The 18,852-nt window shown below is 43.8% G+C and overlaps 1 protein-coding gene across 1 annotated transcript in view; it reads left to right on the top strand.

Annotated features, from left to right (window-relative positions):
• The first annotated feature begins 1,725 nt into the window (after positions 1-1,725).
• LOC8026835 (DNA-dependent protein kinase catalytic subunit) overlaps positions 1,726-18,852 on the top strand; it is a 374,591-nt gene continuing 357,464 nt past the window's right edge. The window contains exons 1-4 of the mRNA XM_029967180.4: positions 1,726-1,875; positions 3,765-3,898; positions 11,972-12,048; positions 16,611-16,706. Of these exons, the coding sequence (XP_029823040.2) occupies positions 3,772-3,898; positions 11,972-12,048; positions 16,611-16,706 (300 nt within the window). The 5' untranslated portion in view covers positions 1,726-1,875; positions 3,765-3,771. The remainder of the gene's footprint in view (positions 1,876-3,764; positions 3,899-11,971; positions 12,049-16,610; positions 16,707-18,852) is intronic.

Below are 18,852 nucleotides of genomic sequence, written 5' to 3'. Positions count from 1 at the left end.
TACAATTGGACTACAAATATGTAATGGTTTTGATGTAACCTATTTAGTTGTTAATATTGGGAAGATTTCATTTGCAAAGATTATTGGAAGGATTAAGACAAGTCGAAATACTGAAATAAAAAATAAGCATAGGGTATATCGGTAAACTAAAGGGTTTGTCGAATCCAATAAGGCATAAATGAAAGCTCTAGAATGATTTATAAGTTTTTGAGGACGCTTGAATTTTCCAGTTGCAAAATGATTTATTGCGGATGCCTAAAAGGCACTTCAAAAAAGTCTGATACCATACTTAATATATTTATACCCCTTATTGTATATATATGTCACACCAGGCACGTAGCCAGGGGGGCGGCCCATGGAACCCGGCCCCCCCCCCCCCCTCTCCCCCCCCCCCAAAAAAAAATTTAGATTTTGCTGGGACCTCCCCTCCCCCTCATACAGCATTTTGTCATGGGCGGGCCCCCCCTGAAACAAAATCCTGGCTATGTACAGTACCTGTGTCACACATACACCTGCCAAGAAAAAATTGTGAAGACTGTATATGTGCAGTGAAGATATGGCTTCCCTCAACTAGAGAAGTGTAATAATAATTTAATAATAAGTGTAATAATTGATCAGTAGGAAATAAATAACAAATAATACCCACAGACGCAATTATTTAATGAAAATCCTCTGGGACAAGGTGTTAGTGCCTGCCAATCTTCAAAATCACAATTTGCCTCAGAGCTGTGTCTGACCCATTTCGTTCATCCGCCCTGCACGCTACGCTTTACTCGACCGTCCCTCCGATGTGCTAATAAGGAAATCCGTCGTCATTAGTGGTTTCACGCATTTATTATATGGAAGTATTCAATAGGTGTAAATCATATTTGTGTTTCATGTGTAGTAATTAGTGGTTCACGTTTTCTAAAATAGTATAAAGGATTTTCGCCCGTTCCAAAAACATGAAGAAGAAACATGCGAGAAGGGTGTCTCTTTCGGATGATGGATGATGGAACGCAAACATATGCTTGCCTTCCATCATTCCTCGACCGCATGGGCAGGCTCGAAACTCTTACGAGGCTGAAGTGGACAACTGTCTTTGGAGGAGTGAGTAAGGAACAATTTAATTTCTCGGAGAAAAGAAAGTAAATTTTTGTGCACAACCGATTTGAGGGCGTTCACACGGCGTCGAATCTTCATCGGTAAAAAAGCCTGCGTAGGCACAGAGACGCAGTTCTTCGGCGTGCCGAGGAAGCTTTGACCACGCCGCGAGACCGGCGAAACTTGCTTTCAAGAAGCTGTGGCTTTTTCGTACGACACAGCGCTTTCGCAAAAATTTCTTTGTGTTCCCAACAGCAAGTCTCACCGCTTGCACAGAGTTTTATGACAACGAACGAGTAGAAAACCTGATTTCAGCACGCTGCCGCCAGCCTCTACAACGCTAGCGAAAACGCGATTTTTCAGCATGCAAGATGGCCGTCTGGTCAGTCCGGTCTTCAAAATCAGTTTAACAAAACTTTCAAAACTGCAACATATACACCGCGCTTGTGTGTATGTTGTGTGTTTATCCTAAATACTAGTGTGTGTGTGATATTTGTGCTCTGTGAAGTCAGTAATCTCAGTAATAGTCACTACCCTTTTGGGCATGGCAGTTTTCGCCCACTTAGGGTCACATAGTTTTAACTCTTGATACTAAAAGCACAAGCGAACGAACACGTCAATATTTACCCGCGCTGCCCGCGCTTCACTCAGTTCCGAGTTCTCTGGGTCACGTTGTTCAGCGCAGCGCGGTTTAAAGTGGGCGAGGATTTTGCTATAGCAGTTTGGAGGCGGGAAATCTTTGGATGGCGGGACCATGTAGCTGAGCGCAGCTTCTACGTCAACACGAATTTCGTAAGTGCGACTCAGTTAAAAGCGCGTTGAATCTCTGGACTGCTTCCCACTTGTCCACCCTCAACTTCCCACTTCGAGCTGTTTTAAAGCGACACCGTACTTTAAATTTGGAACAGCGTGCTTCTGGGTTGTAAACACGTTCGGGGAGCTTGGGAGCTCTCTAAATGGCGCGGCAGTGCGCCGAGGGAGCGGCGGTTGACGCTGAGATTGAGAGACGGCCGCTTGTCAAACCCTTGGAACTTCCGACTTGCTGCAAGGGGCCTGGCGGGTTTGGGCTCAATCCTTGCTTCGAAGTGACGGCACGATCCCCCGCCAGCTCCGCAGAGCTCTAGCGGACGGTCCCCGAGCGAGGGGTGGACCCCACGCCTCATTGGAACTGCCAGAGAGCAGGGGGGCTATGTTGCGCGTTTTGCACTCCCAGGAGACTAGGGAGAGGGAAGTGACGTCAACGACACAGCAAACGCAGATTGGGTGTTGATTTCGTTTTCTTCTGTCAACATCCAATCTGCATTTGCTGTGTCGTTGACGTCACTTCCCTCTTCCAAGTCTCCTGGGAGTGCAAAAAGCGCAACATAGCACCCCAGGGGTGCTATCAGGGATGGGCAGTATTTCAAATACAGGGATTTGAAATACGTATTTGAAATACTTTGTGTATTTTGCATTTGTATTTAATTACAAATTGGGTAATGTATTTGACGTGTGTATTTAAATACTAAAACATGGGTATTTCAGATACAATTTTGTGGGCGAAAATACATCTTGTTTTTATGGATGTAGTTGTAGGATAGTCTCCATCCTTTATTCGGCCATGGGGCTTTTTTCTTTTTCTCCTCCGGTTTTATTTTAAAGGCACTGTCCAGAGCAGGAAGAAAACTACGTTCTGCACCGAATGCAGTGTCTCTCAATCAAGCACTAGCTTTTAGTGACTTTATGATTACGGTGCTAGTCCAGGGCAAGAATAGTGACGAAATTGACGTTCGCAGGCAGACTGGCTAAATAAGTGACAACTTGTGATGCTTTCCAGCTTGATTTCCATCGATATTGTTGCCTGGAACATTCTAAATGCGCGGGTCGTCAAGATTTTCGTAACCGGTGCAAGTTGCAACGATAAAAAATTCTCTAGCTACTGCTGCGCGTCTTGGTCGTCTCGGTTCTTTGTTGGTCTATAGCAAAATGTAATCGACAAAAAACGCTGCTTGAAGCTCTGTACGTTTTTCGCCTATTACGTCCAAGCTGATTACATTTTTTTGTGATTATATTTCTATTACGTTAGTAGAGCCTCGAAAACTAACTCCCGAGTGTGCGATGCAAAATTAAAATGAGATACCCAGAAACCCATTGCAGGTGCCCTGAAGTCGCTGACGCAAATTTTGAGGAATGTATTTGGAAGAGTATTTGGAGGAGACCAAATAGATTTGGTTGTATTTGTATCTTGTACTTAAATGCTTTTTTTTGGAAATGTAATTAGATTTGTAATTAAATATGTTTTTTGACAAAGTATTCTGTATTTGTATTTCGATACATATTTGCATGTATTTTGCCCATCCCTGGGTGCTGTGTTGCGCTTTTTGGATTCCCAGGAGACTAGGGAGAAGGAAGTGACGTCAACGACAGCAAACACAGATTGGATGTTGACAGAAGAAAACGAAATCAACACCCAACCTGCGTTTGCTGTGTCGTTGACGTCACTTCCTTCTCCCTAGTCTCCTGGGAGTCCAAAAAGCGCAACATAGCACCCCAGGCCAGCTGCTGAAGCGGCCATTTTCCGGCCAGCGTCAACCACCGCTTCGTTGAGAGAGCTCCCCAAGCCCCGTCTGCAAAGGAGGCTCACCTTGCTACATGTCGGAGAAATCGATAACATTTTTGAATTTCTTTTCCCTTTCGTCCAGGCAAGTCATGTCGGAGCAAATTCGTGAAGCGCTGCAGAGGCTGAATGCCTCCGACCATCTTGCGGAGGCCTTGCCACTCGCCGAAGAAGTGGAAAGGACCTGCGTAGAACAGAGTTTCTCGGTTAAAGATTTAGGTGGGTTCCAAACTTACATTATAAGCCATTTTAATAGGGTTTGACCTGCTCGTTATGAAAGGGGTGGTTTAATTGAGTGACTTTCTTTAAAGTCGGCATTAGTGAAAGCTTAAGCTAAAGATTTCCATCTTTTACCATTGGTGTATTTAATTAGTGACGCGTTATCACCTTATGAAATTTTGAGGCTTAGCTGCCTCCTTGTGAAAAATGAGACCCACACTCTTGACACCTTTCAAGGATAAATGCCAGTGCCGACGACCGAGTTGAAACAAACATTGTGCTTTGGTGGTGCCCGATGGACGCAGCACGGCGGTGTCGTCTGCTTTGACCGAGTGCATCGTGTGCTTGCTGTGCCTGTTGGGAGGTGGTGCCACAAGCACAACTTTCGGCTGTCTTTGTCGCCGTCCAAAATGTCCAGAGTGCTGGGCAATCATTTTTACCAGAAAGGAAACGACGCCTTAAAACGAGGTAAAATGTGCGAGTAAAATACTCCTTCACTGAGAGTTTGAGCTCCTTTTGTGCAGGCGCTGACTTTCCCGTTCGAACTTGTTGGAGCGAGCCCCCTCGGTTCGTAACACCTCGTACAGGGTGGTCTCGAGCGTATTTGTGCGTAAAATTATTCCTATATACAAGTGAGTGAATGGAGCACCATAGAACTTTTCCCGAAGGTATTTATAGGTGGTGCATTCATCGAATAAAAATTTTAGTGAGTGAAGGTTTCTGGAGAAAAGTCTGAGAAAAGAAAAACTTGTTTTATTTTACGTACAGGAGGAAAACAAGCAAACCTTGGGTTTGATGCATATCTTGCCACACACACACATGCTGGATCTGCATTAAGGTCTCCAAGAAGCTTTCAAGCTTTTGTACCATGGGGTGGAAGTAGTAGCGTCAACCCAACGGTTTGCTTCCGTTTTCTTTCTGCATAGAATAACAAGTTTTGCTCACTTTTTTTGCCAGAAACCTACACTTTGGGAATTTGAATATCACTGATGCACCACCGAAAAACACCGTTGTGAAAAGTTCCATGGCAATCTGTTCGTTGGCTTATTTATAAAAAATTTGTCATGCCCGAATGGCAATCGAGAACACCCTCTATATTGTGGGTCTACCAAAAGAAGTGCCTTAGTGATGTTTAATTAGCAGCTAAAAGGTATAAACAGCCACATCACAAGTTCCCTGAACCCTGGGTTTTACAAAAACCAAAATTATATTTTTTTGCTCGACTTTTGTGACCATTGTGGATTATCTCCTGTGCCCAATCTTGCTTCCACAAGAAGCTGGCATGGAAGAAGCTTTTACCCTCTTTTTTTCGATGAGGCAAGATGTGCAACTTCGCTAAATGTGATATTTGCCCTTGAACTCAAAGGCAAATATTCATGCTTATCATGCATATCTGAACCGTGCATGTCGTCAACCATCGGCCAAGCATGCTAGTCTGCATTGTAGGGTTAACCAAGTTTGTGAGCGGGCTGTCAGTTGTGTTGCAGCGATACCGAGTGGATTTTCCTCGCTGTCACTGTCTAGGGATTCTCAAGATCAAAATGTTTAATGGAACTTGGTTTAGCCTGATAGAGAAGGAAACGTGGGGAGTCACTTTCGACACTGCTCCACGCCCTTTGGCTGCGCACGTACGCTCAAGGAGCACGAGACGCCCAAGCGTTGTCGAAGGGAAAAAGCTTGCGCTGGACGACCGAAGCTGTCCTCGGCTTGTCAGGCTTTGGGATAAGAATGGCCACATGAGGGCAGTGCTAAATGAACTTGAGAATAACAACATCTACCGTAATATTCCAAGTCACCACCCACTTTCCTCCGGCCTGAAATTCATGAAAAAAGGGGGCTGGGTCATGCTCTCGGTGGGTAAGTGCAAAAAGTTTAGGAAAAGCTAAAAAAACTCCCATTTTTCTGTACATATCTAGCGCGACTGCGCAAGATATTTTTTTACGTTTACGTTTTATTTTTTGTTGGCGCTGTTCATGAAATGTTTACATTTTATGAACAGCGCCGATCGGCATGCAGCGCAAAGTTCCCTGAAAGCAATTTTCTAACTCTGCTATGTTCTCTTCCTTAGAAAAAAAAAAAGAGAAAGAGTCAACAAGAAAATAGGAAGACCAACCAGGCGCAGTGAGCGAGCTGGTAAAGAAGCGATGCTGGGGTAGCGGGAGAGCTGGCGGTCGCGTTGGCAAATACTTTGGCGTCGGGCCTTGTTGGTTTGGTTGGGTGCCTTGTCAATTGCAAGAAGGCTCTCGTGCAACTTTCTTGTTTGGTGCATGCATGTGCGCGTCTGTACGCGCCGTACTATCAGTATGGGTTGAGGCGGCGTTGCTGCGTGGTGTGGACGGCACTACGGACACGGAGCTTGAAATGGAACACTTTACAAATGTCCGTTTGCGGCATATCAGCAAATCTTTCTTTACCCGTTGGCTCTGTCTCAAACATTGCGCAACGTTACCAACCTCGGTCGCGACATTTTGGGAGAACGACTGGGTATTCGCGGTGACCTTATTTCGGTGGAGACAAACTTTTACCTTACACTCTGCGGTTACATTCCAGGATATGGGACATTTCCTGACCTCGCAATCCCTAAATGGGTTACTGCTTGTGTTATCATTGCAACCCTTTCTTTTGTCCGAACAAACTTTTTTCTAAGCAAAACAAAGTTTCATTCTGTTATCTGCATCGTTCTCCTTTCGCACGCACATACTCCAACCTCGGAGTCGTGGAAGTCGGGGAGGAAATGCGTGAACAATGGGAAGGGTCTTTCCCCCCTTCGTTTTACTTTGTCACGGATGTCCTCCAACTGTAAGGTTCTTGGCCACCATAGCGCGTCATTCGGGTAGGATGAATGTTCGCGGATCGCAGAGTCCGCGTTGGGGTATTTGTAGGGGTGAGCAATCGCTCTGTGTTTTTCTTGGAAATCGATATTTGCCCAAAAAGGTGGGGTGGGCGATGACTCGGGATATTACGGTAAATGCTTGCCCAAAATCATTGTTGAGTCAAAGAAAAATATTGTCACCAGAGCTTCCCAACACCATACCGAAAGACCAGGCCCCACTATTGTTAGTTGCACCTAGAGCTACTGCATATGGCAAAGTGGCACTACGCTTTTCCCCATGCCACCTCTCGCTGTGATTGGTCACATGCAACACCGTAGCAAGAGCTGGTTAAGTCTTTAAAGTAACTGACGGAGCTGAACAAGGCTGACAACTGCCCAAGTAGCGTTTAGATATCTTGGAGCGCCGCCTGGCGTACCTGTTGTTTACCTCTTTTGCTTCTCGAGTGGCGGGAAATTCAAATAGTCCCGCGTGCGCCAAACTTATGGCGAGTGAGGCGCCCGTAACTTCAGATGTTTTGGTAACTGCCCATGCTTTTATGTTGGTTTTGTATTTTTTTTGCCAACTTTTACGGCGTTTCAATGAACGGGTGGAGAGATCCACTGAGTAGACCCCTGCATGGATAACAGTTTGATCATTCCCATCCAATCCACATCCGCAGACTTTGTATCCGAACTGGATCCGCAATGTTCTTAAATTATTTTACCCGCATCCGATCCACATCAGGAGGCTTTGTGTCCGCATTCGAACCGCATCCACAAAATTCGGAACTGCATCTGACCCACAATTTCCACATTCATTTTACTTCATGAAATCAACCATGAATAAAAAAAAAAAAGAAGCATCTAGATGGTATCCTAAAAGTAGAATTCCGTTATTCCGGAGCTTATTTTTAGTCAAATTCGGAGGGTATTTTTCGGAGTTTATTTTTTACTGAACATTCGGAGTTAATCGGAGTTTATTTTTTGCCCAAGGTTCGGAGTTAATCGGAGTTTATTTTTGCCCAACGTTCGGAGTTTATCGGAGTTTATTTTTGCTTAACGTTCGGAGTTTATCGGAGTTTATTTTTGTTTGATCCCCAATTTTCGCATCCATATGCGAAAATTTCAGTGTTTTCTATTTAAATAAATAAATTAATTTAATTTCAGTGTTTTCTATTAAAAATAAATAAATAAATAATATCCAAATGTAAACGTATGCTAGATTAAAAAAAAAAATGAAACACTCGTATCAAATAATGTTCCTTCAGCTGAATTTGGCTTTGGTGCCATTGGCAATACTAATTAGTCCCACGACAAAACTTGCACACAAGTGTTGCTTCGATAAATGTCTATATCCTAAAATCAATAAAGTCCTGGAGGTAGTTGCCGAGAAGCTCGTATTCATCCCATTCTATTCCATCAACCTGCCCTGCGGCCACGCGAGGTGGACCTGTCAAGGATGTAATAGAGAAGTTTCAGCTGCCCGTCTTCCCCATTTTATGCAATCTCTGTGGTCTATAGATTTCACTGTCACGAAGACACAACTTCTCCCTTCTCTAAAACACAGATAGTATGGCCCAAACTGGAAACCAAAACAATGACTTTTGTTGTTATTCGAAAACACAATGACCTGTTGTCCTGAATGAACCTTGACGAGATAAGCAATGAGACTTCTTTTGACAGTGGTCCAATATTTCAAAGATAACTGCACTGTCACTTTGCCATGAGCATTGACCCTGCACACTGATAAAGCTTAATTGTAAAATACCACCTTTTTGGGGGGTGGGGGGGGGGGGGGGGAGGGGGGGAGGGGGAGGGGGGGAAATTGGCATATTTCAAAGTAGATCGGATAAATCCGAATTGATAAAAATTTTACCGGCGGGCATTTTTTCGAGTTCTTCAGATTTATCTGAAAACACGGAACCCTACCTATAAGCCGTCTGCTTACTTTTGTACAAAGAATGTTTTCTGTCAGAATACAGTGAAAGTCAGTTTATCATATTCTGTTTTATCCTATTTATATTATAACCGATTGTCCTTCTAGAGACATTTTGCATTGTTGGGAAGATGATCGCAATTATGAGGTCGTCTTGGGAGTCTGTGTCACTCTGCCGAGAAGATGCGCTTCTGACGTAGTTGGTGATGGAAGTGCCATTTGCTCCAGATTGCTCGAGGAAGGAAAGTCTGCTACGTCTTGCACTAAAATGCCATTTTTGCTAAGAATTGCGCCACACCTACACCGAGTAGGCTTCAACGAGAAAACAAAAGAAGGTATCTAATTCGAATATGTACATGTTTCACAGCGTCTGTACATGCCGTATAGTTTGTCTAATCTTAGGTCGGAGCATAGTCGAAGGTTTGAATACATAAAACTACAAACACACATATTAAAAGCACAAGCCACGAAACATTAACTGCGCTTGATTGGTCCAGATGATGAGAGAGCATGTATAGCAAGATGATGAATGCCACGATGTTGCTATTTGACACTGTTTAATTGGTCCCACTGGCTTGTAGCAATGGAAGCGCTTTCACTTAATCTCGTCAACCGCACAGGCCGGTTCATGCGCTGCCTGGTTGATCGCTGACATCGTCTATATTTCCGGGCAATGTGGGGAATTAAAAGTCGTGAGAGAACTTAGCAAAATAGTAGGATGGCAGAGACTGTAGTAAGACAGAACCAGAGCCTTGTACTCCTGATCAGTGGCATCGCCAGGAATCTTTTTTCAGAAAAGGGGGAGGGGGGGGGGATGAGGGGGTTGAGGTGCCAGGGATGTTCATGACTTGGAGTGCAAAGGGGGGGGGTCAGAATTAATCTTTATATTCTAGGGTCAGCTGGATTTCAGCGTAGGGAGCTGAACCCCACAAGCCTCCCCCCCTTTGCCCTGGCCACTGCTCCTGATGAGATCATTTGATTATGTTTGCCACATGCCTCCGTGCCGTGCCTACAGAGTACCATAGCGCTTGTGCCACTCGTGGAAATCAAAAAGCGAGAATACCATGATATGAAATAAGTGGATCAGACAAGTAAGAGCACCTGTACACATGTACTCTATCCACTCGATAGAGTGCAGAAAAAGGCCACTAGCTTTATTTAGAAGAACTTTGTACATACTTATGTATAACTACCTTTCAAACAAAGCTAACTTCTGTGATCTCAAAGAAATGTCATTGTCGACTGAAGTTTTTGTGTAGGTTATTGAATGGACACTATAGGCATATTTTTTTCAGAGCATATGGCATGGGTTTGTCATGTAAATTATTTGATAGCTAAACTCTTTTGGGTCGTTGGTGTTGTTTCTCGTTGCCACAGTGTTTTACCACTCAACATTAATCTTAAAATCTATTATGCATTAATTCAATCCCAGTTAAGTTATTGTCACCTTGTATGGGCTACTACAACAAAAACAAACTTTCAAAAAACATACTATTAATACAAAAAAAAATATTACAATATATTGCTGATGTTTCCTACACAGGCCACACAGAACCTTTATTTTTAAAATTTCAAACAATTCCGGAAGTATGCATGCATGAGTATCGTTTATTTTGTTCCATTCTTTTCTTATCCACCCTATTCATTGATTTTTTACAGCGGAGCTGTTAAGGGCTAGGTTCTCCAGGATCGTGTCCACCAGCAAAGAAATACTGACACTGAACTCTGGACAGCTACTGCCATCAATGAGCGACGGCGGCAACCAGACAACTGCTTGCCGCTGTCGCTCATAGATGGCGCCAACCTTTCTTCGGAGGAAGAAGAGCGGGAGCGGAGCGAATGGCGATGTGCGCAGTAGCGCGAATGGTACCGGAACCGACGCGAGGCCACTATCGCCTAAAGTTGAGATTCCCGTGCGAAAGAAGAGCAGATCGCTCGCCTGGAAAGCCACCGCCGAGAACAGTTAAGCTACAGCTAGTCCGCTGCTCTTCCTTCACCAGAGTGGAAAGGCTGAGAGTTTATTTCTTCACTATTTCTGAGCTTCCTGGGCATAGCAGTGATGTCAGCATACGCTGAAGAGAAGCATGGGTCCTCCCTTGTTCCTGCACAGACTACAATTCTCAAACTTTACATTAGAATGTTCCACTCGTTTTAAATAAATGTCTCACAAACAACATAAACATATGCACGATTGGCAAACGAGACTTGCGCTCTTATATCTTCGTTGTTTCCTAGCTTAGTGTTATAATTTTTACAAAGTTCTGATTTTTAATCTTGTTTTTGTTTCATCAAATGTTACGCTACTAGTAGAGTGTTGCACTACCAAGCTGCTGTGTAATAAGGGTCCCAGACCCAGTCATGCTGTCCCAACAGCTTTTTGTCTGGCACTCGTTCCAATGTTTCTGGAAAATAAAGCTTTGATCGATTGATTGATATACAGTCAACATCTCCAAAATAATTTTTTTTTTGCAGGATATGCCACTAGAGAGGCATGATCCAACAATAGCTTCTTTTTGCTCCTCTATAACTGCTTTATTTGTTATTTTTTTATCACAAAGAACACTAAGTGATTGGAATTGCATTACTAATAATGTGGTGTTGCATCTATCATCATTATTTGCATTCCATCTTGCATACTGTAAATGGCTTAATTTTCGCAGATTTTGCAAATTGCCTGCAATTTTCAAAATTTAGGTCCCGCTAGCAATTCCGGTAAAATGTAAACACATTGGAATCTATATTGAGATCCCACTGCGTCGCGAAAATTAGAACCCTGGAATCATTCCCAATTTTCAGCTTTGACCTAAATTGTGAAATATTGAGCCCGCAAAAAATAAGTTGTTTACAGCAGTTTAGGGTTTGTTTACTTGCTTTATCATTCCGCCAATTTTTTTTTGTATTTCGCCAGCTTTTCATATTGGCACACCTCTCTACTAAAGTCCCACATAGGGATTGCGGTGTTTATAAATAAATAAGTAAATGTGGTGTTCAACTTCCTACTGATCCATTTCGTCGTTTACCCTGAGACTGGGTTTTTTTTTGAAGAGCACTGCTCTTCAGAACTTCAGAAGTTGAAGAACTTCTGCTCTTCAAAAAACCCCCCAGTCTCAGGGTAAACGACGAAATGGTTGACTTCCACCAGCTAGCCTGTACTTTGACTCTTCACTGATCCATGTTCTTGGCCAACACTGTGCTCTCTTTGCTTCTGAAAACAGCATTTTGCATACTTGAGCTCACCCTTCGAGTGACCGAGCGTGTCTCTTTGGTGTCATCCTCTGCAAGGATCTGTCTGCGATTAACTCTCCTATTTGCTTCTGCAATGCAGGTTACGTCACTTCTCTGCTGGCTGGTGACGCTCAGAGTCTCGTTTCCTTTCTCAAGAAACATGTTGCAACCGACCAGGTCAGTGCCTACAACCACCTCTTATTGACCCTTGGTCAATATTTCAAATGCGGTAGCTTTTCCAGGGCCACCAAGCCGATCGTGTGCACCCGTCTGTTGCGGCTCGGTAGCTAAATTTAGAGGGAAAACTCCGGCTAAATTTAGCGGTCAGCATTCCCTCGATCAATTCAGTGGGCAAGCCTGAATTGGTGCATAGTTATACACCGATTCCATTTAGGAAGAGTTGTCGCATGGACGGAGCTGTGTCGGGGCAGACGGGGAGCTCGGCGGACGTCCGAAGACAAAGGCTGTGACATGGCATCTACTTTGGGAAGGTCTTTTTATTTGTAGGTACCACCCGCCACTGAGTGGCAGCCAAGGTGGGACGTGTATATAGTAAAAATCCACTAGAAATAATATCTGACTCTCGGTTCCTGGTAGAGTCTAACTTTCATAGGCGCCGTGCTGGCAGCTTGAAATGGACAATCGAGACTGGAGTGGGCGCGATACGGATATAATAAAAGTTGTGCCGGCACTAAGCCCAACGACGTCAGACATGGAGGCACACGGTTGTCGTATCTGCGCGCGGCACTGCCACCATAATGACGATGGGATATCGCATTACTCTCCGAGTGCGCGCCATTATAAGAAAAACAAATAATGACTATTTCCTCAAATACTGACATCTAACTCAAAAAAAAAAAAAACGCACGAAAAAGAGCATACTTTCTCTATGTACATAAAATATAAAAGATGGGGTAGCTCTTTGAGCAATAGATGGTTACTTGTCCATCTGATGTCACTTCTGGCTGTAGTCGCTGTGGACAAGGATGAGAATGCCAGGGGAAGTTTGTCCGCCACAAACTTCCTGCCTTCCACAAGGCTTGGGCGTCTTGTGCACACCGAGCGCATGTAGCCAAAGCGGAGTGTACAGAGGGCGTGCTGGAGTCATTCCAGGGACACGCTGTTCTCATTCTGTTGGGGATTGTAGTGATTTTGATCTTGTTGTGCTTCGTGTTTGCGTTTTCCAGAACTTTCCGCTGTCTCATTAATATGGACACCTCCGTTACCCCCAAAAAGCGTCTAGGATGCGAGTTGTCCGTGATAATGAGACAAAAATGTGCATATTTACCCAGTTGATTCCCAGAAACATTTTCTATCTAGCGGGGTATCCATATTAAGGGGTCCATACCTACAAGACCGTATCCTTCTCACATTTGTCGCTTTGTGGCACAATAATGTGCACACTGGGGAGTGTGCATGGCTCATGGTTACGCATTGCCGACTCACTCGAGCCTGCTAATGTGGTGCGCTGGAGGAACACTTTACCTAGGGGCACGGCTGGTCGAGAAAGTTTTGGAGTTCCAGGAAACCCCGGGGGTTCTCTGGAGAGCTTTTGGGTTTCTGGGAATGCACTTTTAGAACCCATGGTATGGTTAATCTCTATGGTGTATTACATTTATGTTAGTATCTTTTTAGTGTTAGATAGCTTATCGAAATGAAAGTCAGAATGCAGGTTAGCTGGTTAACGAGCCTAATTAAGAATTAAAAACCTCGAGAGAAGAAAACAAACGGGACATACTCACCTCCGTCTCAAAACCAGCAGAGCGTACAGCTCTCAATCACCGCCAGAACAGTCTTCTTCGTTGTCAACTTCTATCCAAATTATACACATTCAGCAGCAGGCACAACCACTACAATAAGAAAGCCTCGAGCACACAAACGGTCTTCTTCCTTGTCGTCCCTTTTCTTTGACATCTTTCTTGTCGTCTTCCAGGTAAATAAAAAATGTCCTAACGGCAGGCACACACTAAACACAGAGAAACCATGAGCATCGAACACAGGCCTTAAGGCAGTCTTCAAAGGTCAAAAGCTCAAGCTCGCCGGAGACAAACATTCAGAAATAACCCCAGTTACAACCTACTTTGTGCTAAACAGACAAAAACACTTTAGTCTCCTCATCCAAAGTCAAAGAAGGCATGCTGCTTCAATTTCCAGCGCTTGTGATCCTAACTGTCTTCATTCACCGCTTTTTTGTGCTCCGATATTCGGTCGTTCAGGCAGCGGCCAGTTCGGTCCACGTATGAGAACCCACAGGCCATTGGCATCTCGTATACTACTGCCATCTCACGAGTGGTTGACATAACTTTGTTTTTTTTGTGACAACCTTGCTTATTTTCTAAAAAAGGAGTTAGCCTACCTCATTTGAAATCATAGGCAGAGAGTTTTCAATTTTCCGGGGGGGGCGGGGGATTTGCTTCCACCTGTCGCTACACTGCCCTCCTTCTCCAGTTGCGCTCTCTCACCTCTCCAATTTTACCTCCTCCTCCCCGTCTCCCATCCTGTGCGGAGACACTGCTTCGTAGCAGCTTCACAAGCATGCAAGTGCTCAGGCGTCGTCAGTTACCTTTTATTTTTCTTCACATGAAAACGAGCAAACATGTCATCATTGCTGTCAATTCACATCTGACATTTTTGTCGAGAAACTATTGATTTTCTATTAAATACAACAAAGTAGCTCCAAATGCCATATTCGGAAAATGCAAGCAAACAAAACATCACTGCAGGTCAACTTCGTGTAGATAATCACTTGACGAATTAACATGACGCAAGCATGACTCAATTAATTAAATGCAATTTGATCTTATTGACAGAATCAAGGGAATATATGCAAGTATCTGCATGATGTTAAGATTTTAGTGAATTATAAAGAACAAGGGCCGAGAAGTTCACGAGGCATTCGAGATTGGGGCAACCGGAAATGAGTGCTTCAACGAGCCCTCCCTTGCCCTCTCAGGGAAAGAGTTTGATTTTATCTAATGGTGCGACGAATAAGTGTCCTACAACGACCTATATTATGTGTTTTTCTTAAATAAACTTCAGTTGTGAGTGCGTCTTGTGTTGTTTCCACACTTCTTTGTCCCTGTCGTTTTTGGCACTTTTATATATTTGACTATGACAGGCACGTAGCCGGGGGGGGGGCATGGGGTCCGGGCCCCCCCCGAAATCTTCCTTTTTGCTGGGGCCTCCTCCCCCCCCAAAACAAAATCCTGGCTGCGTGCCTGGACTATGAACCAACTTGCCCAAATTTCCACTTTGCTGAAGTGCACACAATTTCAACAAAAGACAAGCTTTTTTCAACAGTTATACAACAACAAAAAGAAGCTCAGCCAGAGACAAACAAATGCAGACAAACTCTTATATGAAAGGCAATATTAAGAGATGAACAAGTGACTTACGGAGTAACGGAATGGAACTAAAAGACGAGCGTAAGCGCCCATGTTTTGTAAACAAAATAAAGAAAAATACGGGCACTGCAATTTTGCACAATAAAGAAAAATACGGGCACTGCAATTTTGCACAAAGCTCAGCCCTCGATGGAAAAAAAGTGTTTCGTCATAAATTTGATCGCTTAATAAATCCATATGCAATGCCATTAAGGTATATTCTGCGGGTGAAATCTTTGTGGCCACACAGAAGTGCAACATGATTTAAGCGGGCCTGTCCCATGGTTGACCTCAAATACGTTTTTATGCGACGGAGACAGGGAAACAATCTTTTAGACGTGCAGGATGTGACAGGAATAGTCGATGCAATTTTAAGCAGCTTAGCCATTTCTGGCAGAGGGCCCATAACTCTTTGCCGTTAGTGCCCGAGAATACTTCTACCACATCCTGAAATCTGCTGATTGGTATATTCCTTTGCTTCGCAATATCAATGAGCATATCATGGTGTAGCTCAAGGTGTCCAGACCCAAAATCTATTCCGTAAAACTCGCAGAGGTGTCTCCTGTCTTCTTCACCCGTTCCAAAGTGCTCAATGGGAGGTATGTGCTGCCACGTCGAAGCCAGATACCTTTCGTTTAGCGAGGAGTGTATCGTGTCAACTGCCTCATAGAACCGCCGTTGATCCATGTCCTCAAAGGACAGGTGTACAAGATTTGCAGATCCATTATCATCTCTCCTTGCGTTGGAGCAGATGGTTCACCAACGTCTAGCTCAGCTGCTCCTGCACACATCTCGTTCCAAAACGGAAGAATTCCTTTCCTTAATTTGTTTAAATTTTCCCTAGCGGCTGTTATCATTTTCTGTTTGGTCAAATCTCAGTGTTGGCTTCTTTAATGTAGTATTTACAGTTTCCAACAGCGAAAATATTGAGAAGAGCAGTTTCATCGTGAAATATGTGCCGAATTTCGACAACAGTTTCAGGAATCCGCTTTTTGCCCCGGCGTAATTCTTCTCATCAGATGTTAGGTGATTAAAAATTGCCATCAGCACTCTATAATTAAGGAGGACTGACCGGAGACAAGCAGCCCTGAGGGTAAAAATTTTCTCAAATTTATACTTTCATCTTCCTGTTGCAGCGCTTGAAACAAACTGACACGCGCTGCAGCTTCTTTTTTTATTCTGTTTTTATTAAAACCATCCCGAATAGCCGCAATATCCTCCTAACTACATGGCTGGGGACGAGAGGAAAAGGTGTGGCCACTCCGTGTAAAATTTGTACTTTTCAGCATGTATTCTGGAAAATATGGTGATATTATTATTATTATTATTGATGATGGTAACTTTCTATCGTTGCAGCTGAAAGACGCCAAAGCGAAGAGCCTCAACATTTTGACTGGATGGTTTGAAAGAGTTCCAGCCTCCCAGCTCTTGCACCATGCACTCGCAATCAAGGTGAGCTGCATTCATTCTGTCAATGGAACTTTTTCCAGTTTTCTGCTGTCGCCATTTTCGCGAGGCAAAGTTCCGGTCGACCAACATATTCAGCTCCTATCTTTGAGCGTATTTTGTTTTTTTTGGCCATTCTTGTTTGAGTATAGGCTAGGACAAGGCTTTAAAGCACGATGCCAATATATCTTGATGGCCAGAGGAAAGTTGGGCTACCCTTCATTTGTAGTTTAAAGACATCTCCCCAGGCGGCGCTGGTTACTGGCTAGGTGGCGTAAGCTACCGCCTGATCCAAAGGGCTCGGCCGGATTCATCATTCCATCCGTCCAGGCTCATTGGGGACGCTACTTTGACATCATCTTAGAAAGTTTGGGCGTTCAGTACTCGTGTCTTTTTTTTTATGGCTCTTTGCAAATACATTGTCTCAAGCCCTTCTACTTGATATTTATATAATATAGTGGAATGCCATGGATATGCTCATCACAGGTTTGTTAGGACTGAAATATACAATTTGGAAAAATATAACGACCAAAAGTACTTTGAGGGCCTATAGATGAAAAAGGAGACTCGTGCAGTGATGAAATTGAAAAAAAAATATGGGCAAGCTGGTGAATTAACTCTACATTGAAAAGCCCAAGACTGGGAGCAAATAAACGTACAAACAAGTACACACAATATTTCAAAACGCAGAGCTGCATTTTGAGAAGGTGCGTGTTTGAATATTTCTTTATGTATAGGCAGGCTTTTTTTTTAAACTGTTTCGTTTAACATTGGGGGTCAGTCTATAATGGCAAAAAAAGAGAAAAAGTCGACCTTTCAGAGTGAGCAGAATTTCCGAGCTTAGCCGAAGTAACTCGAAGGGTCTTCCGCATCAGCCGCTGCTCCTAGCACAGCGGTGCAAAATGACGCAGCTGGACACGCCAGTCGGTGCAGGGCAACGAGCGCGCTGTGCACGTTTACGAGCCTCGAAGCCCATGCAGAAGGCAGCTAGAGGATGCAAGGGAACCGAGCTGGAGAGCACGGCAGAAGAGCCGCAGAAGGGCCGCAAACGAGTTGTTGCAAATGCCTCAAAAGGAGTCCATGGATACATAGTATAAAAATCTCAAGGTGGTTCATGTTTGCGAATCTAAGTGCTGGTTCCCTTATTCACATTTGAGTGTGCTCGAGTGCGCTCGCTTGTAACCGCTCGCGACGAGAGAATCTGTTGCTTTGGAACACTTCCCATCGTATATAATTATTTGCGCGTCATTCTTTTTGCTGTGAGCTAAAAATAAATGTTGCTTCTTGGCAGATTATTGCCCAGTTTCTTTAACATCAACGTGCTGTAAAATAATTGGACATATCACCCACGAGCATATTCATACATTCTTTGCTGAGCACAGCTTACTTGACAGCTGCTGACATGGATTCCGAAAGGGACCTACTCTTCTCGGTCGACGGAAATTATGCGTTTCTTTTCAAAGGCCTTAAATTGTAGAGGCCAGGTCGATGTATTTCTTTTTCGGATTTTAAAAAGGCTTTTGATGGGGTTAACCACAGAAAGCTAATCTGTAAGATAAGACCTATGTTAAAGAACGAAACTCTGTTGGGATGGTTGGAGGCCTTTCTTGCCAATAGAAAACAGTTTGTTAGCATTGAGAATAGGTACTCGGATCTTTGTGCTGTTACTTCAGGTGTGCTATATGGTACAGTTCTGGGACCGTCGCTTTTACTTACGTTTATAAACAATCTGATTAAAGACACGGTAATACACGCGAGACTTTTTGCGGATGACTGTATTCTGTACATCAAGGTAACACCTGTATCTGACCAAAGTAGTTTAGGTGCGAGCCTGCATAGAGTTAAGGAATGGTGTTATGAAGTGGCAAATTGAGAAACGGTTTGTATGTCCATCGCACGTATATTAAATCGCCGAGCATATTTGTACAGCCTCGATTGTGTCCAGTTAGGAAAAGTAGGCGAATATAGGCACCTCGGTGTTACTATAACAAGCGATCTTCGATGGAACACGCACATGACTAAAATTGTTAGAAAGGCTAAACGACTACCATTTCTATGATGGTCCTTGAAATTAGCATCCAGAGAAACTAGACTGTTCACTTACAAAATATTGGTTTGCCTCCTGACAAAATATTGGTTTGCCTCCTGCTTG

Source organism: Ixodes scapularis, unplaced genomic scaffold, assembly GCF_016920785.2.
Source record: "Ixodes scapularis isolate PalLabHiFi unplaced genomic scaffold, ASM1692078v2 PGA_scaffold6__148_contigs__length_123643588, whole genome shotgun sequence".
Classification (NCBI taxonomy): Eukaryota; Metazoa; Arthropoda; class Arachnida; order Ixodida; family Ixodidae; genus Ixodes; species Ixodes scapularis.
Note: the sequence above shows the minus strand (reverse complement) of the source record. Positions and strands in the feature narration are given on the sequence as shown.